The following is a 26,711-nucleotide window of genomic DNA, read 5'->3' on the forward strand; positions in this document are numbered from 1 at the left end:
TCATATCAAGGTACATTTTATTCCCTTCAAAGGCAGAAGCTCGAAAAAGGTACGGCCAGCAGATCAAGGGAGTCCAAGTTATACTCACAAAAGACAACGTATAAATAGGTTTTCAGTTTGAACAACAGATCAGCAGGGATTCTTACTTCATTAAAAAAACAAAACAACACTTAGAAACAAACAAAAAAAGAGTGCATGACAAAGCGAATCAAAATGATCTAGTACAAACATCTCTCTACTTAAAAATAACTCTTCAAAAGGAATCATCCCCAGTCTTAAATATCAAAATATGTATAAATATAGATATATGCCAACATTAAGCCTTGGATAGAACAAAAAAAAAGCGTTCTGAGCACTGGACAACTTCCATATCATTGCTTTCCCCCTCTTAGAATTTTGGTTGTAGAGGAAGTGATGTCATAAAAGTGAGAGGAAGTCTACAGTCTGCCATGGGGACTAAAGACTAGAGATATCCCCTGTACCCACCACATATCTAATCAGGCAAAGACAATCAAGGACGTCTGGGCTGTGTTTCAGGAACAATTCTGCTCTTTACTAACCACCACCAAAGGGGTCCTTTTCAACACTTTCAGTTACAGAGGAAGTTAGTCCCATAGTTTTGGGGAAATACTATAACTACCCTGAATACTAGTAAGAGGGATTTGGATTTGGGTTTTCTAGCCAGGAGGGAGAGGGATTGTGGGTGGAGAACGTCCAGGCGGACACCAGGATATTCTCGGTCGAAGAACCTAGTGTCTATTTTTGGATGATAATGAGTGTAAACTTTTGCTTGGGTAGTTGAGTAGTTTTGAGGAAGACAGGAATATGCATGTGCAAGTAAATAGCATATAGCATAGCCTTGAGGCCTAGCCTTCACTACATCCGATCTCACTCAATGCTTCTCCAATTAACATCATTTTAGTCCCCAACGAAACTTTGGATCATTATCATCCAAAAATAGAGCAGAGTTTTCCTTTTAGATTACAGAGATTTCATACTACACAGCTTGTATTCGTCTCTGTCTCACAGAGAAACACCAGTGAGCACTTGACTTACAGCTGTATCCCCAAATGCCCCCGTTCTCACCAGGAGCCACATCTTAAAAGATCTCAAATCAGGGGAATGAGGAAGCAGATGTCACAACCCTCCCACATTTCCTGCTCTCGCTGGAGTAAGGGTAGGTAGGTCTACGTAGATGGCTTGTAATAGCTAAGTAGACAGACAGGTAGCAGCTGACTGTGGGAGTTCCTCTGGGCTAAGGAGCCTTCGCAGGACAGCTGAGCACACTAGTCTCTCTGTGAAAAGTACTGCATGTAAGAGGCTCACTGCTCAGAGCATTCAGGATTCCCCTTGAACAGCTCCCCCTGGTGGGAAATAAGGGTACATGCCAAGTTAGGGCCACACTCAATACAGTGTGATGGCCTCAAGATATACATGTTTTTTTTGTTGTTGTTTTTTTTTTTTTTGGTGGGTATATTACCCACTCACATCGTTAATGTTAATTTACACTAATTAAAACAAAAGCACAGCTGAGGAGCTCACCGATTAAAAAAATCTCAGAGGATCAAGACAGAACAGTACAGAATCATACAGCACACTCACAGACAGGAGCGGACTCAGTAGCCCAGATCTGGCCCGGAGGAAGACCACATCTGGGCCGAGCCCGCTGCTCTCTGGCGTGAGACACTGAGGCCCACAGAGAGAGTCAGCCATCTGGGATATCAGACTAGAAGACCACCATCACCATCCCCTCTCTTCAGAGAGTAAGACCCGGAGGTGCTCCATAGGCCGATACAGAACGCCTCTTAAGGGTCTCAGCGGAACCGTGAAACGTTCTCGCTTAGAAACGAGCTCCAAAGAACACAGTAGCATTCAGAGCTCTGCATTTCAGAGAATGTGTGATCCCTGAAACAGTGGTGTGTGTGTGTGTGTGTGTGTGTGTATGTGTGTTTTAACTCGATTCCCACATATGTGGTCTGTGGGAGGAACCGACTCAAAATGGCCGACCCAGCTCTGGTGGGAGTCCTCTCAGATGGTTGAGAAGAGTGTGCTTTGGTCCTCACCAGTGATGCTAACTTGCATTGTCACACAGATATTAACATACACTCATCTTTTCAATAGACATTTTTTTTTAAATAATATAGTTTAAATAACTATCTCTTGTAATACAGCAGTCACTGTCACTGACCACAATATTGCAACGTAAAGAAAAAAAAATCTAATTAATTAAAAATGTACACATTTTTGTTAAAGAAGTTTCATTACAATCAGATTTTTAAATTTTTAATACAAATGCACTGAGTAGTATCTATAAAAGACTACCTTTCACTTATTAAAGAAAGAAAATATGTACATCCCCTTAGAAATATTTCAACTGATGGCTCAATACTTTTTTCAGCTTTGGGTCAGGCTTGGGCTATTTACCTCTCCACTTTAAATGCATCAATGATGGAATATCTCATCAGAAATTAGCAATGTTAGAATCATTCATCGGAATAAAGATTTTCTTTTCCAAAAATACTCCATTGAAAAATATACATAGCATATTCCAACTAAGGAAATAGACATAGTAAAATATTTGTCTTTGAATTTGTTTTGCATTTGCTTGTTTAGAGAAGCAGTAAACCGATTGTAGATATCTTTTTAAGAAGGATATGTGCTCCAGAATATTGGCTGTAATTTCAACATGGGTGAAATTGCTTATGGAAGTTTAATGGCCCCTTGTCCTTGCATATGTAGTGGCAGAACCCTGGAGCAGAGCGAGTTCCGTGACAAGGGGCGTGAATGAAAGAAAGGACCAGGTTTTAAGCCTTGATGTCAAATCAGCTTGTTCTCATCAGAGAACTCTCTTAAAGGTGCTTCATAGAAATTCAAAGAAAACTTTTCAAACTATTTCCTTTTAGGCTGCTCCTGCCAGGACAGGAACGAGACCAGAAGAGGAAGCCATACAAGTTCTAGATGGCATATCTTCCTGTCAGAGAAACTAGCGCAGGAACTGGTGAAAGATGGCAACACAAACACTTAAGCTGAACAAATGCAACAGACCACGTGTCAAGGTCAGGACAAGGTCAGGGCTGAAATGTGTGATCAAATGTCAGATTAATTGAAATAATATTTAAAACATACAGAAAGATGGACAAAACAAATTAAAAAATCCAGTCTTGGGAACGCTTATTGTTTTGTTATGGTCCCAAAAAAAAACTAAAACAATTTGATTGTATTTGACAGTTACTGATCAGCTAACTAGTTACTGCATTTGCTGCAAGACAGAATGGAATAGTCCCTTACTGGAATGTGACACATCACCACCATCTAAAGGGGCACTGATGTCATGCCCCCTTTCCCAAACCTGAAAGAGAGAGCCCATGAAACACAACCAGTTCCACCCATTATGGGCTGAATTAGTGCAACTTCACTGGGCCGGGACAGAGAAGAAAAGAGTAAAGGTCAGACCGGTGTCAAATGACCATCGGTCACTCCATCTGAAGTCTGCCTGGACATCAGGGGGGAATGGCTTTGGCCACCTCTGGGCACTGCTCACTAAAGCAGCAGTCACATTTCATAATCCATATCCACTAACTAAAAGATGCCTCAGGCCACCTCTGGGCACTGCTCACTAAAGCAGCAGTCACATTTGTAATCCATCTCCACTAACTAAAAGATGCCGCAGGGATCAGATATACATTTCACTCAAGTGTGTGAAATAAACAAATAAATAAATACATAAATGAACTTATGATGTAAATACATACAAATGCAAATAATTTATAAGGATAGCATTAGCAATAAAGATCTAATAAAATATCACTATATTTTTATGTCACATCTACAAGTGACTTAACTTAATTGGGAATAAATGTAGTTGTGTAACCATATTTTAAAGGTTGTAGAATTTACAAAAACAATGCCATCACAGAATCAAAAACCATGGTTGAGTCTAAAATTAACACATCCAAATCCACTTCAGATTCAATCCAGATTCACGCCAAATTCTGCTGGCTCTCCAGGGGAGTATGTAGTAACTGGCAATTCCAAACGATATTCACGCCTTCATTCCAAATGATCAGATGTAGCAGGCTTTGTCTAACAACATTTTTGATTGATTCAGGTGTGTGGGTGATGGAATCGGTATATGACAGCAGGATGCAAAATTGGACTGATGCTAATTGTCCTTTGTCTTGCTGAAGAACAAGGATTAGCTTTAATGGAGCACGGAAGGCCAGGAAAAGAACTAGCTGCCTACCGCAATAAGGCAAGTTTTGGAGAGGGGCAAAGGGGTAGGTGTGAGGATAGGGCACGTTGAACAGACTCTATCTAGACCCCGTCAGCAGTATACTCTGGGACCAACATGGCCGGGGTTTGGCCTGGGTCTGACTAAGATCTGCCCCTGAGCACATTCAGGACCAGCTCCCATCTGGGTGCTATTCAAGGGCTTGGACTTTGGGGTCGTGACTGTCCCTCGTTTGACCTGGTTTGAAAATAAAAGAGAGGTCAACAGACACAGGCACGACCCCCTTCACTGATGCTGAATGCATGCGGGCGCTCACGCCTGGACTTCACAACGTCCTGATCAGGGACACGACTGTGCTGATGTACCGCAGAGCCGGTCTCGATCTGGCACAGAACTGGTCCGAAAAGAACACCTGGATCCAGATCAGCCTAGGCCAGATACAGAACAGGCTAAATACTCATCAGCACTGAGACTAGGCCAGATCTGGATCAGACACGATGCCCAGGCTGGATCCAGATCAACTAAGACCAGACACACAACAGGACCAAGCCCAGAAGACCAGATCTGAATCAGAATCAAGTCCAAGAGACCAGATCTGGATCAGAACCAAGACCAGGTCAGACTGGTACCAGTCTGCTGCCAGCAGGGGTGTGGTGCTAGTAGCGTTACAGCAGTATTCTCTATTAGATCCTGTAGGGTTTTGGTCTGGTGTCAGTAGCATAGCAACAGCATCCTCTCTGTTAATGCCAGCAGCCCCAAACAAGCCACCTGGCTTCTGGGGAAAAAACATTACTTAAATCATTGAATATTCATGTCAATACAGACTTTAAGGACATAGAATGTAGCTACACCCCCAACCTTCCGTGCCCTGTTCCCATAATTCCAGTGCATCTCTCAAGGTCATCTCAAGGACATCCCCTACACTAAAAGGCAGGGGTGTGCATGTGTGGGGAACAATGCCCCCTGTAGGCGACTCTGTGTGTGTGTGTGTGTAAAAATGTGTGTGTGTGTGTGTTTGTTTGTGAGTGCGCACACACAGATGCAGAGGCCATGCCTCTTACTGCAGGTTCTTCAGGATGCGTCCGTAGCGAAAGTCATAAACGTGACGGCAAAGGTACACCAGGTCGGGGTCGACGTCCGGGGGCACTCGGCGGTGTGGGGGGGTTGGGGTCGGGGTTGGCGGGTCGACAGGGCAAGGCACCAGTGGAGGGCCCTTGGACACTCCCTCTGTTCGCCGCTTTATCAAGGCACAATATCTGCAACAAAACACATACAAACAAACATTAAGAGTTGATCATGGCTTAGATTAATCTAGAAAGTGTAACATTACTGACTTTTCATCTCACCTGTAAAATAAAGTTCATCTTTCAATCCTTTTTGTTACAGCTTAAGTATGTGATTCTAATAAAAAAACTGAACTTCTTATTGCCTCACAGCTTTCTAAGCCTTACAAATAATGTTTGTGATCAGGCTCGGACTGGTAATCTGTACAATCGTGGGCCGGTCCACATGTGGGCCGGTGACCTCTGGGATTTTTTTTTTTGTAAAGTTATTTAGCCTATTTGCGGCCTGTCATGTAGGCCTAGGCCTAGCCTAAAAATGCAGTTGCAGCCTTGGCTATAAGTGCCCTCCGCTGGCTGGTGTTCACATCATCGCAGTTTAACCGTAAACAGCAATCAGAGGTGTCTATATATTGTTTTTATAGACGTTAGTTGCAGGCGCTACCAAGAGCTTCCATTTACTGCACCATGTAGGCTAGGCTACTGTAGTGCAGTTTGTCTGTCAACATAAAAAAAACTACGGGTAGCCTACAATTTTCGCACAACTTGGTGGAAAAGTGTAGCACAGGTTAAAGAAAACCCATTCATTTTTGGACTCAAAAGGAACTGCAAAGTATTTCCCATATAGTAGCCTTTTAGCTCACAACGACAGTGAAAGTGAAACTTGGAAAGTGGAAGTCTCTCCACCGAGAGATGGAGATGCACAATCAATCGCGAGTCGATGCAGGTAAAGAGTATCAACTGGTAGGTTAGTAACAAAGGTAGCCTAATTTTGCAAAATGTGATGACAGCACACAAACTTGGGCAAAAACCTTTAGTATACACTTGTGGTGATAGTCTACAGTTAATGTGAATCGCGGACTAACAAAGTAAAGGAGAAGATTTGCACCAAATAAAGGTTGTGGTTGTGTTGTGGCACAAAATGTAATTTCTGTCAACTATGACGATGTCCATGTTCAGTAGCTATATTTTTCATTTAGTCAAGCAGTGACATGCATGGGGTAACATGACGTGAGACAGACAGAAGATGAGCCTGTCTTTAGTAGCCTATCCCTGAATCCTGTCCCTCTCAAATCACTTTAAAATGGTGTGATTATTTATGATTTTTTTTTTTTTAAATCCCGGAGAGACACCCCCGGACCCCCGTGTTATTGTGATTATAATAACCTATAGGCCAGCGGTTGTCAAACTGGGGTACGCGTACCCCCAGGGGTACGTGGACTGATTTCAGGGGGTACGCGAAAAAAGACATAGCCTATGCCTTTTCAAACATTTTCTCTATCCCACGTTGGTAACTTAACTTCCGCATTTGCACTGCACATTAAAAACGTATTTTCTCCGCATTAACAAAATATTCGAGAGTGAAAACAGAGAGGGTAAAACAGCGTTTCTCAAACTGTGGGTCGCAACCCACTACTGGGTAGCGGAGACATGCCAGGTGGGGCGCGAACATGACGTGAGAAACAGGAGTTTTATTTATTTATTTATTTTTTTATCTGTAGCCTGGGCCCAGGTAGCACCCGATGCGCAATGGACGCACTGTGTTATTCATAGGGAAGCGCTTGTGTCAAGGCAGCTTAGTTAGTCCCGACCTGAATGAGATTTTGAACGAGGTTGTGAGAATGGTGAATTTCATCAAGACCCGGCCCTTAAAAGCGTGTCTATTCTCCGCATTTTGAGAGGAGATGGGAGAGCTGACCAAAAGGCTGTACTGTTTCACAGCGAGGCAAGGTGGCTTTCCCGAGGTAAAGTGCTGTCGCGTGTTTGAGCTCCGAGTCGCCTCTTCTTGGAGGAAGAGCGCATGTTTGAATCTGCAAGCACAGTCACTAATGAACATTTCTTGACGAAGCTGGCCTATCTTAGCGATATATTTGGAAAGCTCAATAAGTTAAATCTCCAGTTACAAGGCAAAGACAAGCACCTAGCAGATAAGATCACTGCATTCAACAAGACGATTGTGTGTGAGATTAGGTGCAGATCTATTTAAAATCATTATATTCAGCACATTTGTAGGCCTATCATATGTTGACTATTGATGAGATTTGTATCATATGTTTATGATCCTATTCACTATTCTCGACAAAATTGATAAAAATAAATATTAATAAAACAATACAAAAAAAACTTGTTAACAATTGGTGGTGTTGGGGGTACTCCGGAAGATCATAATATCTCAGGGGGTACATGCCTGTTAAAAGTTTGGGAACCACTGCTATAGGCTATAGGTCCAAATATAAATGTTTGGGTTCAGTTTATGAAGTGTTGCTACAGCATAATACTGTGTGTTTGTTATTTATAGTTTGGTATCGGGGGGCTTGTGTGTGTGTGTGTGTGTGTGTGTGTGTGTGTGGGGGGGGGGGGGGGGGTCCGACCCTGTTTGTGATTCCAGAGTCAGAGTAATAATAATTATAATAATAATAATAATAATAATAATACATTTTATTTAAAGGAGAATTCCGGTGTAATATTGACCTAAAGTGTGTTGAAACATGATACCGAGTGCGAACGTATGTCTCATAGCCCATCTCAGCTTGTCCACTCCACTCCGAAATCTGGCGCTAGTTAGGATTCCAGTTTCTGCTACTGGAAGAAGCCACAGTTTTTTGGAATCTGATCCCTTATCATACCTGTTCATTCTTACTCGTCGCTCGACTTATCGTGACTCAATTCAAGATGGCTGCAAACGATAAACTTTGTGAAGATACGGTCTGTATAAATCGTCTTGTAAGTAAACTACCAGTGCTTTTTCAAAGTTCTCAATGTCTCGTTTTAAATGTCAGGGCCCTTGGAAGTCTACCAATGAAGTGTGGAGATACGTTGAGCCTTGTAAATGGTGTAAAACAGTGATTTATTTGCATGGCTAGGCCGATGCCCGAGGCACCCCCATTGAAAAAGCTGTTGGTAGCATCGGCTAACTAGCGCCAGATTTCAAAGTGCAGGGGACAAGCCGAGATGGGCTATGAGACATACTGTACGTTCACACTCGGTATCATGTTTCAACACACTTTAGGCCAAAATCACACCGGAATTCTCCTTTAAAGCGCCTTTCATGACACCCAAGGTCACTTGACACCAAAAGTGAATTTGTAAGATAATTTTCATAACTAATACAGACAGCTATTATCGAAATGTCTGAGTAAGACACTAAACCCCAAACTGCTCCAGATACACAAGTTGGGACCTTGCATGGCAGCCAGCTATCGGTGTAGAAGTGTGTGAGTGTGTGTGTGTGTGTGTGTGTGTGTGTGTGTGTGTGTGTGTGTGTGTGTGTGTGTGTATACATATGTGTGTGTGAGTGTTTGAATATGAGGCATAAAATTATAAAGCGAGTACTTGAGTACTCTGAGGAGTACTCTATTTTCCATTGTGATGTTTCAGACCAAGTAGACTCGAGTAGAGTAGAATAGAATAGAATAGAATAGAATAGAATAGAATAGAATAGATTACAATTTCAGACAGACATACGATTAATAGGACAAAAGAGAAGTTCTTTACTCTCCACAAGGAAAATTCTAGAATATTGTAAATCACATCCTGGTGATTTCTGTAACACAGAGGAATCTGGTACAGATCTAACGCACCTTCAGGCTCGGACACCTTGACTTACCTACAGTACTGGGCTAGGGGCAGGACGTAACATTTGTCTTCGATGCAGGCTACACTGTTGACATCTTGATGTTTGGAAGCAAATATCTCATTCTGTGAAATTAAAAACAGACATTGAAATGTATTAACTCTTAACATTGTGCTATTGGAGGACCTGACAATGCCCCAACAGTAGAGCTCAGGTAAGAGAGTGCTGGAATTTTGCCTTTAAAGGTTGTATCAGTATAAGTAAGTAAGTAAGTATATATACTCTTTTGATCCCGCGAGGGAAATTTGGTCTTTGCATTTATCCCAATCCATGAATTAGTGAAACACACTGAGCACACAGTGAGGTGAAGCACACACTAATCCCGGCGCAGTGAGCTGCCTGCAACAACAGCGGCGCTCGGGGAGCAGTGAGGGGTTAGGTGCCTTGCTCAAGGGCACTTCAGCCGGGCCTACTGGTCGGGGTTCGAACCGGCAACCCTCCGGTTACAAGTCCGAAGCGCTAACCAGTAGGCCACGGCTGCAGCGATTTCAGGCCCAAAAAAAAAGGCCCAAACATAAATGATCACATTTATCTAATCTTTCCTAACGATCCGCTAGCTGCCTGCCCCATAAGCAGGCCGTCAAAAAAAACTCTGTTTTGTTTGAACATCAACAGAAGTGACGTTACCTCGCCATTGCTGATACAACCTTAAAGGTGTTTAACGTCTGCATTGCAACGATGATCATCAAAATAATTGTAAACACTTAACTTGTTAATATTTTTCTCACTCATAAGCAGGAAAATGTCCACACCACAGACTACAACAGTAACAACCAACATGAAGAATGATGTCATTGGGCATCACTTTCAGAGAGACTGTTTAAATGACTGAAACCACTCATCATTGTTCAATGTGGACACTCATACCATCATATCATTACAGTTTATGGTTGTTAGTGCGGAAGTTCATATCATCATATCATTACAGTTTAGCGTTGTTAGTGTGGACGTTCATATCATATCATTACAGTTTAGCGTTGTTAGTGTGGATGCTCATATCATCATATCATTTCAGTTTAGGGTTGGCCGTATGGACAGGTCTTATGGTACTTTCCATTAGACTTGTAAATCCGTCGCCCGAGTTGGAAAGTGCAAATTACCCAGCTTTCTTGCGGCATTTTGCGCAGGCACGCCCCCTTTACCTCAGAGTACTCGAGGGTACCCCGAGGTGGACGTACGACCTTACAACAACCATGGCTGCGCCCATAATTGAGATGAGATGACATGTATTTTTTTTGCATATGTACTGTGTTGGTCATTTTAATGTTGATGCAATGCTCTTACACACTAGATTACATTGCTGCTTCAATCCGGTCACCAATTCATGCATTGCACGGTCTTGCTGTGCGTGCAATACAATGTAACAATTTGTTTTCCAGCCGTTTAGCTAGAGGCTACATGTAGCACAAAACAATAACAGTGACTAGCCCCTCGTGGCTCGAGAGAAAAGCGTTCCTTTAGCAACTCATTCGTACATGTTATACGGGTGGGTGTACGATGATTTACGAGTCTAATGGAAAGGACCATCAATTAGTGCGGTTTCTGACAGACGTGCTGGAGTGCTGGCGTCAGCCTGCACCTCCCACTCACCTCACAGTGCATGCTGGGATCCTTGCCCCCCTGGGTGTGTTCAGGTCGGTAGTACCAGAACAGGCTCATCATCACCTCGCCTGGGGACAGAGGAGACGTCGTTTAAATTCACTACTATGTATCTCACACACAAAGTACTGATCCAATGTGTGATTGAAGTGTCCCCTTACTTTTTTGTATTATATAGTGTAGTGTATTTATATATCAATTATAGCAGGACTACCCAAAGCCTTTTACAGTATAGCCAGGGTACTTAGTATATGATACCAGTAAATACATACTTGGATACAAACACAAAAATGTAATAGCTCATTTGAACAACTTGAATCCAACAGAATTCAATACATAGTCTCTTTAAGGAAAATAATAATAATAAATAAATAAACACAACCCTGTTGTCTGACCTGTTTTGGGGTCCTCCCAGAGCGCTGAGATCTTGGCGACGTACGGCAGGGACTTCTTCCTCGGCCCGGAGCGCAGCAGCACAGTGTCTCGCACGCGGATCTCCTCCCCGTCACGCTGAACGCCCTCAAAACACTGCCTCAGCGCAGGCTCATCCTCACCCTGAACACACAACATAAAACACTCAACACGGCCACGTTCAATATCCTCACCCTAAACACACAACATAAAGCACTCAACATGGCCACGTTCAATATCCTCACCCTAAACACACAACATAAAACACTCAACACGGCCACGTTCAATATCCTCACCCTGAACACACAACATTAAAGACTCAACACAGCAACATTCATCCTCACCCTGAACACACAACATAAAACACTCAACATGGCCACGTTCAACATCCTCACCCTAAACACAATATAAAACACTCAACAATATAAAATACTTAACACGGCCACATTCAACATCCTCACCCTAAACAAAATAGAAAACACACGGCCACGTTCATCATCCTGATCCTAAACATAGTTTGAGTATGTTCATCCTTACCCTAAGCACCATGTAAAACACTCACCACGGGCACGTTCAACATCCTAAACACAACCTCTTTGACCTTGGTGTAACCGAGTAAAACAGTAAAAACTAACCCCCTTTTCTCAACACTGTAACCATGGGTAAGTGAGTTGACCTTCTCAACACTGTAACCATGGGTAAGTGAGTTGACCTTCTCAACACTGTAACCATGGGGGAAGCCAACCCCCTTTTCTCAACACTGTGGCCATGGGGGAAGTGAGCAGACCTTCTCAGGAGTCACAGGCTTGGTGTTATGAACGCCCAGTGGGAGGGGTGAACTACGTGATGGCTGAAGAGGGGAGAATCCAATCTGGTCCTAGGGACACTCACCTATTCCAAAAAGGAAAATTCCAAACTTTTTCCTGACTTCCCCACTCATTTGTTCTTTAAAGATGCTACTTTTCATAGATTTGTAAAACAAGTTGAGCTTGTTGAGCTTGACCTTTAAATATCTTTGACCTTTTTTTGTGTAAATACTATGAGCAGACTTCCATATTCCAGGTCTGGAAAACAGTATTTCATAATTCCATACTTTTCCAGTCTTTCCAGACTTGCGCAAGCACCCTGTCTACATCCCCAATGGGTAGTACAAACACAGAGAGGAGTGTTCAGCACCGCTGATGTGGAGTCAGTTTGGTCCACGGGAGGCCAGTGTGTCTGTCTGTGCCGATGAGCACGAGCAAAACCGATCTGCCTTTGCTTCATTCAGATAATTAGAGAGAGACTGATCTGCTTTCGCTTCATTCAGAGAGTTCTCAGCCCTCTCATCATCAATTTGCCACAGATGAATTAGTAATGGATGGAGTAGTTACTCAAAAAAAAAAAAAAACAGTTCCACAATTAAGACTGGTCACACTAAATCTCTCTTTCTCTTTCTCTCTCTCTCTCTCTTTCTCTCTGATGATAAAATTATATCCACACAGAACTTATCTTATTATTTTATAAAATGAAAGTGATCGCTATCAACTTTCCATGGGAATGGAGAAAGCCGAGTTTGAAAGTACAGTTTTGCATCTTCAGAATGAATTTAGAATATTCACATTCTGTGAATACCTCCTCCTCTGGTTGTGTTGGAATGTGGCTGGGGTATGTCTTCAGCTTCTGAGTGCACAGGGCATAGATGTACTTCAATTCCAGCACAAAACACAAACACTTGCAACTTAAGAAATGTCAACTGGGCTCCCTGTCATCTCAGAGCTGACTGACGCTTATTACAGAGCTGGTGAACATGTCACCAGTTTATGTCATCTCCTCTGGTCGAGAATGAAACATCTCCTTTTAGATCTTAGTTCAGGGTGAGAGTGACTCTGCCCTCAGTTGGTATTTGTGTTGTCTGTCTGTTTCATGTGAGGACCAGACAAACCCACGTCTGGTGTGTATGTCGACTACTGTGCATCAACGTTTATTTATTCATTCAGTATGAGGACAAACGTGCCCACATCTTGTGTTGTGATATCTTCAGCACTCACCACTACAAAGACCTCCTTCTCGACAGGCACTCCGAGGGGCCGCCAGCCGTTGGTGGCGCGTCGGCGGACCACCTTCTTCTGCTTGGCACTGGGCGCGGTCGTGGGCGCCTGCTGCTTAAGGGAGAGCCTGGCGCGCCGGATGGACAGCGCCCCGTTAGACGGCTTGCTGCCCTGGGGGCACTCGCGGACTGACCCCATGCCCGGCTCACTCGGTCTCCGCTCAGACAAGGGCGACAGGAGGTGGGGAACGGGGGCGGTTGGGGTAGCAACCTGGGGCAACGGGCAGCCCGAGAGAGGCAGTGCAGGGGGCACCTGCAGTAGAGAGGGACTGTGCTCTCGTCGTGGTGAGGAGTATCCTTCTGCAGTGGGCACACAAGAAAAATAAATTAAAATAAATTTGTCTTAGTTTATAGTAAAGACATGTGTAATAGTTTATAATAAATGTGAATTCGTTTATAGTATTTTGCAAAAGCTTTTGACCAAAGCAGACATGAAATTACTATAAATACACACACAGTATGAAACTAAATAACTGTAGCTCATCATTATTTGAGGTCCCGTATCAGAAACATATATCCCCCTGACCTGTTTTGATTTCCTGTCTACACCTTGAGCAGCCTGTGCTGAAAGAGCACCCCCTGGTGGCCATGGGCTGCAGCGCTCTGTAGGTGTACGAGGAGACCCTGCAGGCTTCGCCGTAGCATGGCGACCTCACCGAGGTGCAGAATGGCGCATGAGGGATCCCTGAGGAGTGGGCAAGGCCGGGCGCTAGCAGCTTAGAGCCAGAGACAGGTCCAGGGCAGAGAGCAGGGGGGCCATAGGTCAAAGGTCGTGACCCTAAGGCTGCTAATGGCGGCGCCCTCGGGTGTGCCATGTGGACGTAGTAGCTGGAGAAACAGTGGTCCGCACAGAGGCAGGGGTGGTGGGCGCTTAGCGCTATCGACGGGTGCGGTAACGATGGTGGCGGTGGCTGTGGCACCAGACATTCCTGTTTGACTGGTGCAAAGGATCCTTCCTCAGCCTCGGGGTAGGCAGGCTGCTGCCTGAGGAATAGGCCCAGCCGGTGGCAGCAGTAGTCCAGCGACGTGTCGGGGGGGCCGCAGCAGCAGTAGGGGCTAAGCTCTGCCTCCACCTGCTCCTCCTTGACCTGCTTCAGCGTGTACTCGGGCACGCTACCCGACTGATACCCCACTTTAGCCATGTGGGGATCTTCCACAGGGCTCTCCCAGTGCGGACTGGGCTCAAAGCCCCCCTTCTTGCAGGAGAAGTAGCCAGACCCCGGCGATACAGCCAAAGGCGCTTTCCGTCCAGCTGGTTTCAGCTGCTCCTTGGCTACTGGTGCAAGTGTCTTTGTGCTAGCAGCCACCTTCTTTCCCGCTGAAGTGCATGGGCTCTTGTTGTCCGTTTTCACACGCTGCTTGCTAGCTGCGGACGAGCTGGTTAGCTTCAGCAAGGCAGCAGCGTTGAGCCCCGCCAGGCGCCGGGGAGTGGGAGCAAAGATTTTACAGTAGTCGATCTCATCCTTTTCTGTTGGCTTGGGCTTCTTTGTTTGTTGTTGTTGTTGTTGTTGTTGTTGTTGTTGTTGTTTTGGGCTTTGGCACGTTTGAGGTTTTCCAGAGGCGGAATCCTGAGCAGCGGGTTCTGTAGAGGGGCTACATTCACCTCCAGGTGCGGGTCCGTCCGGTGGGCTCTTCTTGGCGACTTTGGTGGCTGGGGACACCTCTGCCTTCTCTAGCAGCAGGCTGTTGACGGCCTCGGCGTTGAGGGAAGCTAACCTGCGCTTGCGGGGCTCCAGTGCTGGGGGAAGCCCCGGGTGGTGCACTTTTGTTGTGGTTGTGGTTTTAGATGACACCTGACCTGCTGTGCTTGTGCTATCTGAAGGCTGGCTGTTGAAGCTCTTTGTTGCGGACTTCCCCCTACACGCTCTCCCGCTCTGGTCCTTCCCACACTTTCTGCCGGCCTGAGCTCGTGGCTCCGTGCTTCGTACGGTGGTGCTGAGCGCCTCATCCTCCAGGGTGCCTCCACGTCCTCTCAGAGGGTAGTGCTTTCTGTCCACTTCCCCCTTTACCTCTTTCGCCTCCTTTAATTGGCCCTTCCTGGCCACGCCCACACCCTTCTTAGGTCCCACCTCTTTCAGGAAGCGTTCGGGCCAGGCCCGGCCCATGGCCTCACCACGCGGCCAACCTCTGGTTTGGTCTCGCCCAAAACTGTGGCACCGGCTCAGGGAACCCTTCTGTCTGGCGTGGGTCATCGCATTCTTTTACACAGGGCCTAAGAAATACACAGAGAGAGAGAGAGAGAAGGGCTCAATGCAGTACAGTGCACATGAAACAGATGGGTCATACAGCCTCACAGACTTATTCACAAGTGTAACATGAATACCAAAACATCCACATGTAGGCTATATACAGTATTGTTAATTTATTTGTATTTTCAAGTGACAATATGTAAGGGATAACAGCAGCCGAGGTGCCCTGATGGACGAGGCGGAGGCAAAAACGTTCTTTCTGTCTGGGAAATAAATCAAGAATATTTCACCCGGTTTTACCTCATTAGCATTGTGATTGCAAGAGACTAACTAATATTCAGCCTGATATTTCAGCCTCATACGTAGATACACAGTCACCACAAGCCTCAAAGAGGCAAGATCACTACAACACATCACTACACACCTAAACGGCTGTAAAAGGATTGAGAGTAGTGCTTCTGATACAAACTACCGTAATTTCCAAACTATTAGCCGCAATTAAACATTGATTTTGCAAAATTTCTTCAGCTATGAGGTTAATATACGGGGGCAGTTCATATTGTATTAATATGGTTTCGTTTTTTTAACTTGCATAAAACACTGTGATGCGGCTAATACACAGGACATTACTACACTCTACTAAACAGCTAGCCTGGGTGCCATTCCGAACTTAGTCCCGCCCACAACATTTGAGGTCGGGAAGTTCGGTCTGGCATTGCTCCATTGTGGAGCAAGTATGCTCGCCCTAGATCGGGCGGACCAATCAAATCGGGCTTTACGATGATGGACAGGTGAGCAAGAGCATCTGGTCTATCACGTCATCTGAGCACGCTTAGATTAGGCTTATGTTTGAAACAAAAACGCTGTGGATACATGGCTTTTAAGACCCCATATGGAAAATGCATATTATTTAATGAGGTTTTATCACTGAAAACAATTATTTCTGAAAACTTTGGCCAAAGTTGAGATGTGGGAAAACTTGTGGTTTCACTTTCATGAAGGGAAAACAGCACTGTTGCATTGCGACATGCTCCCTCGTTCGTTTGAAATCTCTGATTGACCACCTGTTCGAGGGATTTGCAACAGCCTTTCCCAGCTGTTTAACATGTTTGTAGCATATCAGTGTTCAACAGAATTATTTTTAAAAACAGAGGGGAGGGGAAAACTATCAGTTTTTTCCTAATAGCCTACCCTACTACGTATCTCTTACAGTTCGCTAATGAGTCTTGTAGGCTAGGAGTTATTGACGGCACTAACTTTTACAAAAGACCAGAAAACAATGTTAAAGCATTTGTGGAGAAGAAGGATGGTTCGTGTGTTTGCTTCCTACACCTCATGGTAAGCTATTTCGTTGCTCTGATTGGTTAGGTCTGTCCAATTTAGTGCAGAGGCATTCCCCCCTGTCTCGGTTGAAACACACCCCATAATTAAGTCCCAATGGAGCAGTATCAGACTCATATTCTGACTAGAATTGAGTATGACTATGTCAGGCTACTAAACAGCACTAAACACCAACAGTTTCACCGTACTATACTGCAGTAAAGAGTTTCCAGGGCTTGATGCAAAAGTCTCTAGGCTATTTAGTTACCAGAAAGTTTCTAAACTGTTATATATATATATTATTTTATTTTTTTTAATCTTAAACAACATGTCCCAGGTCTGATGTCATGGGCAGTGCCTGAGAACTTTAAACCCCGAGTTTCACTACACTTAAACCAACCACAGAGTGACGGGTTCAAACATCAACACAGACATAGTCACAACAGCTCAGAGCTTCATACAGCTAATACCAACACACCCACAGCAGGTTTAACTCAATATATACTTAAGAATTTCATTACACCCAACACTAAGAACAGAGATGGAATCACAATATTACACACCGAAACATTTTCACTCCACTGAATAGCAACAGGTTCATTACATAAAGACAGCAACACGCCACAACAGGCAGGTTAAATATATGGGACGCGACACCAACGCAGCACCAGGTTACGTACATGGAGCGGGACCAACACAGCAGCAGGTTAAATTATTGGGACAGGACACCAACACAGCAGCAGGTTAAATACATGGGACAGGACACCAACGCAGTAGGTTACGTACATGGGACAGGACACCAACGCAGTAGCAGGTACACTGCATGTGACACCAGAAGAGAGTCATAACACTTCCCACCAACATTCGAAATGTCTCCACAAGACACCACAGCAGTAGCCTAACTCCACTTGACACAAACACACGGATGACCTGAACATCCTCTTGTGTGAGACTCCCAACATGGAGGCAGGTTCACTACATGAGATAATTAAGGGGGAAAAAGCACATGACTACATGAAACTCTTAATAGGGGCATCCCTGGATAATGGAATGTCTGAGTCACCATTTGCATCTGACCTATTTGAATAGCCTATTCGGTTACTATAAACATAATCATGGGAAGTTACTGGAAAATGGGAAGTTATCAGGGACGCTTTGGAAAACCGCTGCGGGGTTCGCAACCCGAGACGCCCACACGACACCCTGTCCACTTTACAGCAGCACCTCGCTCGATTGTTATCCTGCTGAGTCATGTCCAGCCTTGATTAGCTAATGCTGACTCAGCAAGCCAGCACCTCATGGTGAATAATCAAAAATCAAAAAAGGTGTTTTGGGAATTATCCTCGGGGGGTGGGGGTGATTGTTCTAGGAATTCCATCAAATGCATTAGGGACTTGGCATTGCATGCACATCGTGTGATGTGGGTTCTCACCATGGAAGAATGAGGAAGAAGCTTCTCTCGACTCGACTCGACTCACTGAATGTCCCACTTTTCTCACACGCAAAAACAAGTGCAAAAGGCTCCGCAAAATGGACAGTTCAACACAACTTGACACTTGGGTTCAACTTGGTTTAATGTGGAAAAAAGAATAACGGCAACTCTGGACTTTCTTAATAATTAACGACTTAAAGAAGACCTAAAAAATGGCAACGCATATCTGGCTCATTTTTGGGAATTCATTAAATGGTTCTCAGGAGTGCAAAGGCCAGGGTACGGTACATGAAAACAGTTACTAGATGCAGGATGCACAGCACAGCCCATTCAGGGAGTTCCAGATCAAGAATTCAATGTGTGTGTGTGTGTGTGTGTCACTGTGTATGATATGAGTGTGTAGCCTACTCTAGTCTCGCTCTCTCTCTGTGTGTATTCTACTTTGTTGTGAGGTGTGTAGGCACTAACGTGCATTTATATGTATAATGTCAATATGCCATATCCCCAAAGCGTTTGGGAGTGCGCCATAACTGGAACGGAAATGCGCCAGATCAGTGTCGGGTGCAGTCGGACTCAAAACTGCTTTTTTTCGATCACTGACATGGAGAATCCCATAATTGTTATGTTCTCCATCTGTTTGCTATTACCTCACCTGTATGATCATCATTTGCGACAGACGCAGTAGCCCAGGCTACACCTGACTGAACACGCCGAGGGCACCGTGACCACAAACCACAAAGTTAACCACATTAACTTCAATGTTGTGTGAAAAGACGAAAAAGTTGTCCTATTAGGATTTAATTGCAATTACTTTAAAAAGACAATTTTATATCTTGAAATCGAAACAACCCGTGAAGTCAAACCCCATCGTCTGCATTTAACAAGAATTTGGAAGACCACCATCGTTTCCATTTAACAAGAATATGGAAGGACCGTCTATTTTGAAACATTTCTTGAGCATCAGTTAAGTAGCCTACCAAATTAGTTCACGATGAAATATAAGGCAACAGACACCTACCTTGATTGAATTTAAGATTTTAACGGAGTGTAACATGTCTAATGACGTTACATCTCACATCTCACATATTCGAATTCCAGGGCCACTGACTTGGTACACAAGAGAATTCGATATGGAATTCTCATCACCAAATTACTTTAATGGACGTCATGGCTTCACGTAAAGTTCTGAAGTAGCCTATCTTCTTGATATTTGTTTACGGGGGTTTTATGTAGGCCTACCGTTTGCAGTCTAGTGTTTTCTAACGGCCGAGTTAGTCTGTCACACCGCTAAATCCCCTTGCCAATGGCAATCGCGCGGAGCAAAAGCGAAAATAAGGCTCGCTGTACCTCTGATCTAAACTTGAGCATGCATACAAAACGTTATACCAAAACAATGAAGACGTAGGCTAACTTACATTACAAGTCATCCAGTTCAAGTGTGATGACAGTTTCAATATAGCTCGCCAAAAGATTCGATGTGCGAGGTACGCAGGCTGTCTCTAGAAAACCGTCCTCTTCCTGGTTCTGCTCTGGCGACCTACAATACATCATCCCAACCAATTGCCACCCAGATACTGAGCGCTTGACATTTCTACCCTCCAATGAGCTGAAGGCAGCTTTTCGTTTGTCTCGTAAAATATCGATAGCTTAATTGCGTGACTAATTGTGGAGTTCGACCTGGACCTGAAGCCCGTGCCTTCATTTTCAGACAACCCATGGAACGTTCATCATCATCATGGTCATATGATGACTTGTCTTAAGTGTAGACTCACAGTGTCTTCTTGTGTAGACCCACAGTGGCTGACAGAACATCTGACTGATGTCAAAACTCCAATTAATGACCACAGTCCACAAAATACAGGCCCGCCTCTATGCCCATTCCACCTGTTTCAGGCAACACAGTCCTAAGGAAATTGGATCAAGTTAGTCTGTGTTGCTTTTCTCTAGAAACCTTATCTTGTCCGAGCAAAACCAAAACTGTTTATGGAAACGCAAAGTCATTTTTCCAAGGAAAGCGAGAGTCGGGTGACTGGGTGCCCGACTGTGCGTCACATTTCAACAATATGCTGTTTCAATTGCGCCTTACATAGACTGAGGTTAGGCTACTTCGCGGGTTAACATCATAAAAATCCGACTTTAGCGCAGAAGGACAGGGCGGCGGATTTGTTGGAATGAGACCTCGTGGGGGGCCGTCATTGTCAAGACCACTCATGGTGATTCTCATTTTTCTGCATGGATATCATGTTGTCTCATCATAAATTCCTTTACTACTCCCACTTCATAGCCTGCTTATATGCCGTCATATACTGCTTTTTCTTTGTTGCAATGTAGCCTAATTGTTAGTGTAGCAAACCACATTATTCATTTTCTGCATGTTTCTTCCTAAAGATAGTGTGTAGTGCTACATTTAATTAATTAATGTATCATATCATAGAGATATTTGCTTATTACACATAGTCAATGATAACAGGATGTGAATATCTATTCCCCCCCCCCCCCTTCCTACTCAAACCATCTGGGAAGTGTGTGTGTGGGGGGGGGGGGGGGGGGGGGGGTTATGACCTGCTGGCGGGCCAGATTTGGCGCCCGTGCCGTATCTTTCACACCCCTGCCTATCACATCGACTGGGAAGAGAAGTCACCGAAATCAGCTGACTCAAGGCTTTGTTTTGAAACCTTGCCAGGGTTTAGTCTTTCTTCAAAACAAACACACAAAACCGCGTCACAAGTAGCCCTCTGCAAACTGTGGCTATCCCCCACCCCCCCAATCTTCCCCTCCCCTGCCATGTTCAACCTCAAACACCTCTGGACAATATTGCATTCTGTGCACCTACAGTATGCACTCGGCACTTTTCCTGCTATTTAGGCTGCGGCTATTTTACTCATGTGTGCTGGAGGGTGTTCTGTCTGGGAGGGTTTGGAGAGTATTTTTTGTGTGTAAATGTTGTGCTGTGTTTGGGGCTGGGTGGATGAGAGTGTGTGTGAGAGTAAGAAAGAGGGCGGGGCATATTGGGGATGTTTTTTTCTGTATATTTACCTATTTATTTATGAACTATATATTGCTCTTTTAAAAAAGCACTGACCAGAGTAGCAACTTGAATTTCGTTGTGTTGATACTCTGTATTTTATGCAATGACAAATAAAGCTTCTATTCCTATTGTATTCCTATTCCTATTCAATTATTATACAATGCATAATACAGTATTGTTAGAATAGATGTGTTTTTAGTGTAACTTGGATAACAGAAAAGCCATTCGGCACGTGTGATGGAGCAGACAGAATTCCTTCTGATGAATTTTGGCTCAGGACTTCCCTGCTGCTGCTGCCGACCGAAGGGCCAGTGAGGAGGCGCGCGTGTCTTGTAAAAACTAAGCCTATTTTGATGGCCCATCGGCCCACAGATATGGTGGCCCACCGGGATTTGTCCCTGGCTACAGCACAGGCCAATATGGGAGGGAGAGAGAGAGAGAAAGAGATAGAGAGAGAGACAGGCAGAGAGATAGATAGATAGACAGAGAGAGACAGGCAGAGAGATAGATAGAAAGATAGATAGATAGATAGATAGATAGATAGATAGATAGATAGATAGATAGATAGAGAGAGACAGACAGACCCAGAGAGAGAGTTTAACCACTTTCATTCACTTTCTATACTGATGGAGAGCAGATTGTTCCAACATTAAAGGGCAAATGCATCTGGATGGTTGCTATATTCACCACCACATCAGTCACATTTCCTCTGCTAATTGTTTTCCTGCTCTGTTGTCAGCCACTCTAGTCATTTTGTTAATCACAGATCTCGTTTAAAAGCACAGCGGCTTGGACTGATACCTGCTAATGTGCCTGATCAACATCACGACTACCCTGGCTCTGCTCAACAGCAATGAGGAACATGAATGGTTACACCTGCTTTATTGCAAGTAAGCACAACTCATGACATGTTTGCCAAGCCCCAGCCAGTTCAGACTACAGCTGAGATCTGAAAACTGTGTTGTCTTGGGGGAGGTCCATTTAGGGCAGACATCTCTGTCCAAATAATCTAAAAGACTATTGCACCCATGCAAACACTAGCACCATAATCCACTGATGAGCACAATTATGCAAATTACACGTAAACTCACTCACATGCAATCATTTTTAAACAATAACATGAGACTATATAGCCTATCAATTTAACTTGTTGTGTCTGTTTTCGTTCCTTCTCAGAGTGTAAAATGTCTGACTCAGTCTGCTCAGACAGTCTATTCTAAAAATCCATGTTTAGAGAGGGTCTGCCTTTGGAATGCGACTGAAAACTTGTAGCATGTTCATGCTGACCTGTAGTATCGGCATCTACAGAGAAAAGTAATGAGGTAATGAAGTAGGCAATGGTTTTATCAGTGAGCTGACTAGTGACTACATTAGGCTATGGACAGCAAACATTACAGCTTGCCAGTGATATACCCTACAGACTGCCAATGAGAGGGGAGAAAGTAGGATACAGCTTAACTGGTCACACACTTTACTTGGATGATCTGTTATGGACTGTACAGATACTCAAATTATTAACATACCTCTGTTGACATAACAATTTGTCTTGAAGGGTAGAGGTTAGGGGTTAGCCTAGGTTTGGTCAAGGTGATGCTCAATAACTGCTCTACAACAATTTTAACTGGACTTGAATTTCAACAAACCATTTGTAAAACATCTATAGGTGAGCTAACCTAGTAAAATGAGGGCCAATCCCAAAGTCCGGACTCACAGACTTTGGTGCGCGTTCTCGCGAAATTCGTAAGGGTTGTCCCAATGTCGAATTTCAAAGGGTATGGGGGTTTGAGTACACGCTTACCGAGCATTTTCCGTGAGTCTGCATCGGTGCAGACTTCACCAAAGGGAATTACCCACAGTTCAAAGCGTTGTGACGTTTACCACGGAGACCATAGAGAAAATCGGGAAATTACAAAGGTAAACAACAGCACGACACACGTGTCAGCAACATCTTTGTTATTAAACATCGTGAAGTACTGTCCCAATCCCATTTCTGAGTCCATGTGGCCTCACACTCATTCACTTAGCACCAGAGATCAATTAAGTCTGTGAGTCTTCAGTCTTTAGTCCTCAGGGCTCACTTTGGGATTGGCCCTAAAAACCTTTCTGAAATTACTGTAATATGGTTAATTCCAGTGTTCCCACTGTGCTGCATAGGGAAGAAGCCTCGAGTCTGATCAGGCTAACCATCATGGAGCTCATGGAAACACTCCTGATCAGAGGATTCACCGTAGCTGTATAAGTTCTTTCTTTAATTATTATTCTTCTTCTTATTATTATTATTACTATAGGCTAGCCTTACCTTTATTTAACCAAGAATTTAATTCATTGACAGTTGCTGGCCAAAACAGCCAGCAACACGTGCGATGCCACACAATTACAAAGACAAACACATCAACATTTAAGATGAGAGACAGTTGGCCAAAGTTACAGATCAAGACAAAACAAAAACAAAGTTAAAAGCACCACTAAGCAGCATTCATCAACATTCAAAACATTTACAAATCAGATATGGTTTGCTTCCAGATACTTTTAAGACAACATTCAAAGTGTTCAATGAGACCAGCTCCTTTCAAATGATTTTTCAACTAATTCCAAACCGAGGGAGCAGCATACTTTCTGAGCTGATTGCACACTATGACTGCACTGATATGAACACTTTATTGATCTTCAAAGTTCTCTGGTTAGACAGTAGTAACTGAAACAGTCGTGGAGTAGGATATGATACGTCAGACAACAAACACACACCAAGGTCTGCTGCTGATATGAACACATTATTGATCTTCAAACATCTTGGTTATAACTGCAATAACAGTTGTTACAGCCCTGATGATCGGAGAGGCAAAAAGGAAATTTGCCTTAAGTTTGAATCTACCAAGGACAGATAAAATGTAAGGAGGTTCGGACAGACACAAGACAAACTCAACAGCATCACCGTATCACTCTTTCACATCAAATGTTTAGACGAAACAAAGTTTGGGATCTTGCAGTCACCTTGAGGCTAGAGAGGTGGATATGACTGATCAGTTCATTCAAAGGGACAGTTTAACACCTAATCAACTGTCATATGTCCTGCCAGTCAGAAGAAGGAAGCAGGTGGGCAAGCACACAATTGCCAAAACAGTAATTTCTGAATCATGATTTCCCCCTTCCTGTTATCGAGCGTTAATTGCGATTCAGGGCGTATAATATTGCATTGTTGTGACTGACTGTCCCACTTCATCAACAGCATCACATGGCTGAAGTATCACTTACTCAGTCCGAGCTGTGATGTCATCACTACAAGAGACGTAAGCAGCAGCCCACAAGGTCGTGATCAAGTCGTGCACCTGCATGTGATTTCATCGAATTCTAGTTGGAAACTGTATGAAATGAATACACTTGCTTCCCATACATTTAAGAGAAGAGACACATCAATACAGCAATGTGATCAGCTAAATTATGTCAGGCACCTAACACCTATGTGTTGACTATCGAAAGAAGTTACGTCTATCCACTTCCTTGCGTTCTCCAAACCATGACGTGCCGTGTGCACATGATAGCATACATGACATGACTCATCTATTACACGACTACTACACCCACAAGCGCGTACAAACACAAATTTACACATTGACCACAACAACAATAGAACATGCACACTGTGAAGTTCACATCTGTGCTACAAACTCTAACTTTTCTGTACTTAAGTGTCGCTAGCAAGCTGCTGTCAAGTAAGCTATCGGAGCTCCCGACAGCTTCTTCCAGGATCACATATGGCTAATAAGCTAACGTTAATTATCTGATTAAACGTGACATTCATTGTCTGCCTGTGTCCACAAATACTGACTTATTGATTTGACTTAACGATTTGCTATATTTACATTGCAATATTAAACGTGTCAGGAATTGGATGGACACCACTGGACAACCGAATAGGCTACCTAACAGCAGGGCTGCTGCCACTGCCACCACTGTCCATAGCGCACATTTCAACGAAAGTACCACTCCCTTAGTATCGTACAGAGTAGCTTATAACAGCCATCGAAATCAATATAATGTTAAACGATGCAATCTTAATGGTTACAACCAAGTTGGCAGACACAAACACAGAGAAAAAGCGAAACTGTCTAGTCTTGCGTTACTCACCGACTTCCAAGCAATCCGTTGTCGCTTGATCTGCAAGTCGATGCAAGCAAGCTTATCCTCTCGATGCTGGAATGTATCGCTCTTTTCAAGATTTTACTCTCATATTGAGCCAGATGTGACCAGTTAAAGCCGTTTTTAATCTAAAATACGCCGAATCGTCTTCGCTAATGTCTGATGTCCACCGCGAGGTTGCCTTCGCCTGTCTCTCGATCCGAGGATGCCCCGAAATAATCAACGTGCGAGGAAAACAACTCCTAACACGCCTCCATACTTCGGATGGGAGGCTGTTCGTGTGCAACAAACAGGAACCAGACCTTACTGCACTGTAAGACAGTTGACCAGGTCGTATGTTACATACAGGTAGAAATTATTACACGAGCTTCGCGAGTAACAGAACGAACATCCCTCAATTGCGCACATAGCCTGAGAATCATGTAGTCTGGGACTCTCACGCGCCGCCAGTGGGCTACCGAGAGGCAGGCAGCAGGCTCGACAACTTCTGTTGTCCTGTGAGATACGTCGCGGCACTAAGTTCTTTTCAGGGACCAAAACCGTCCGTCAAATTCTTTCTAGTGCAAACAGGCATGTTCTATTACAGTGCATTTTACATAACAGCATCATCCCGTTCCTTAGTCCGATCACATGTGTGAAAAAAACATGGAGTTTCTTAAAGGGACACTCGTGCCCATTAAATGCGTAGAGAGACGTCACCTGTACCCCTTAAGACCACTTCGGGGTAGCCTGACGAGTAGGCTAAATGCCTCTTCTAGCCCACCCTTGCATGAAATCTAAATGGATAGGCTTAGGCATCATAATCATATTCTCTGCTTTGCCGACAGGACGTCCCCATCTCCCAGATAACTGGATCATCACTCACTCATTAATTTAACCATCCAATCAGTAGCCTAGGCCTAGGCTGTAGACCTGAAGTTCCCTTGACTCATTGAAGACATTTGTTTTCCGATCAATAAGCTGCAGTCAGACAATGGTTGCTGAGATAAATAAATGTAAATATAAATAGGCTACTACAGCTGTTTTGGCCTATTTAAATGGCTTCTTGGCCTATGTGACCACATAGCCTAGGCCTAGCCAGTGCTTCTCAAAGTGGGGTAGGCCTAGGCCTATATCTTTTAAAAATTCACACCTAGGCTACAGATGACGACTACCTATAAAACAAGCAAATTGTCTATGTTCTCCCTCCCACATTAACATTTAACTTGAATCACTTAACCTACCTGGTTATTAACCTACTGCTGGTAAGATTGGCTTAGCTGATGAACATGGAGAAATGTTTGAGTCAGTCCACGTCGTCAAGTTAAATCCAAAGTTGACAAAAGACCAGGTTACACAACTGCCATAACACAGATAGTGAA

General features: G+C 44.0%; 1 protein-coding gene across 2 annotated transcripts; it reads right to left on the bottom strand.

Moving 5' to 3' along the window:
* On the bottom strand, positions 1-25,952 carry LOC143109126 (bromo adjacent homology domain-containing 1 protein-like). 2 transcript variants are annotated; one of them, XM_076271759.1, is made up of 7 exons: positions 25,339-25,952; positions 13,771-15,456; positions 13,186-13,544; positions 11,140-11,299; positions 10,736-10,815; positions 9,119-9,210; positions 1-5,487 (listed from the first exon to the last, which is right to left on the bottom strand). In XM_076271759.1, exons 2-7 carry the CDS (start codon positions 15,434-15,436, stop codon positions 5,289-5,291), a joined length of 2,556 nt encoding a protein of 851 aa, XP_076127874.1. In that variant the 5' UTR covers positions 15,437-15,456; positions 25,339-25,952; the 3' UTR covers positions 1-5,288. The 2 variants fall into 2 exon arrangements, with proteins under 2 accessions (XP_076127874.1, XP_076127875.1); XM_076271760.1 differs by lacking the exon at positions 25,339-25,952 and adding an exon at positions 19,601-19,698.
* Between the last annotated feature and the right edge of the window lie 759 nt (positions 25,953-26,711).

The sequence above is a fragment of the Alosa pseudoharengus genome, unplaced genomic scaffold (assembly GCF_046254945.1).
Source record: "Alosa pseudoharengus isolate Yale_2024_CS ecotype anadromous, Long Island Sound unplaced genomic scaffold, YU_APseudo_1.1 YU_APseudo_1.1_scf_7, whole genome shotgun sequence".
Taxonomy (NCBI): domain Eukaryota; kingdom Metazoa; phylum Chordata; class Actinopteri; order Clupeiformes; family Clupeidae; genus Alosa; species Alosa pseudoharengus.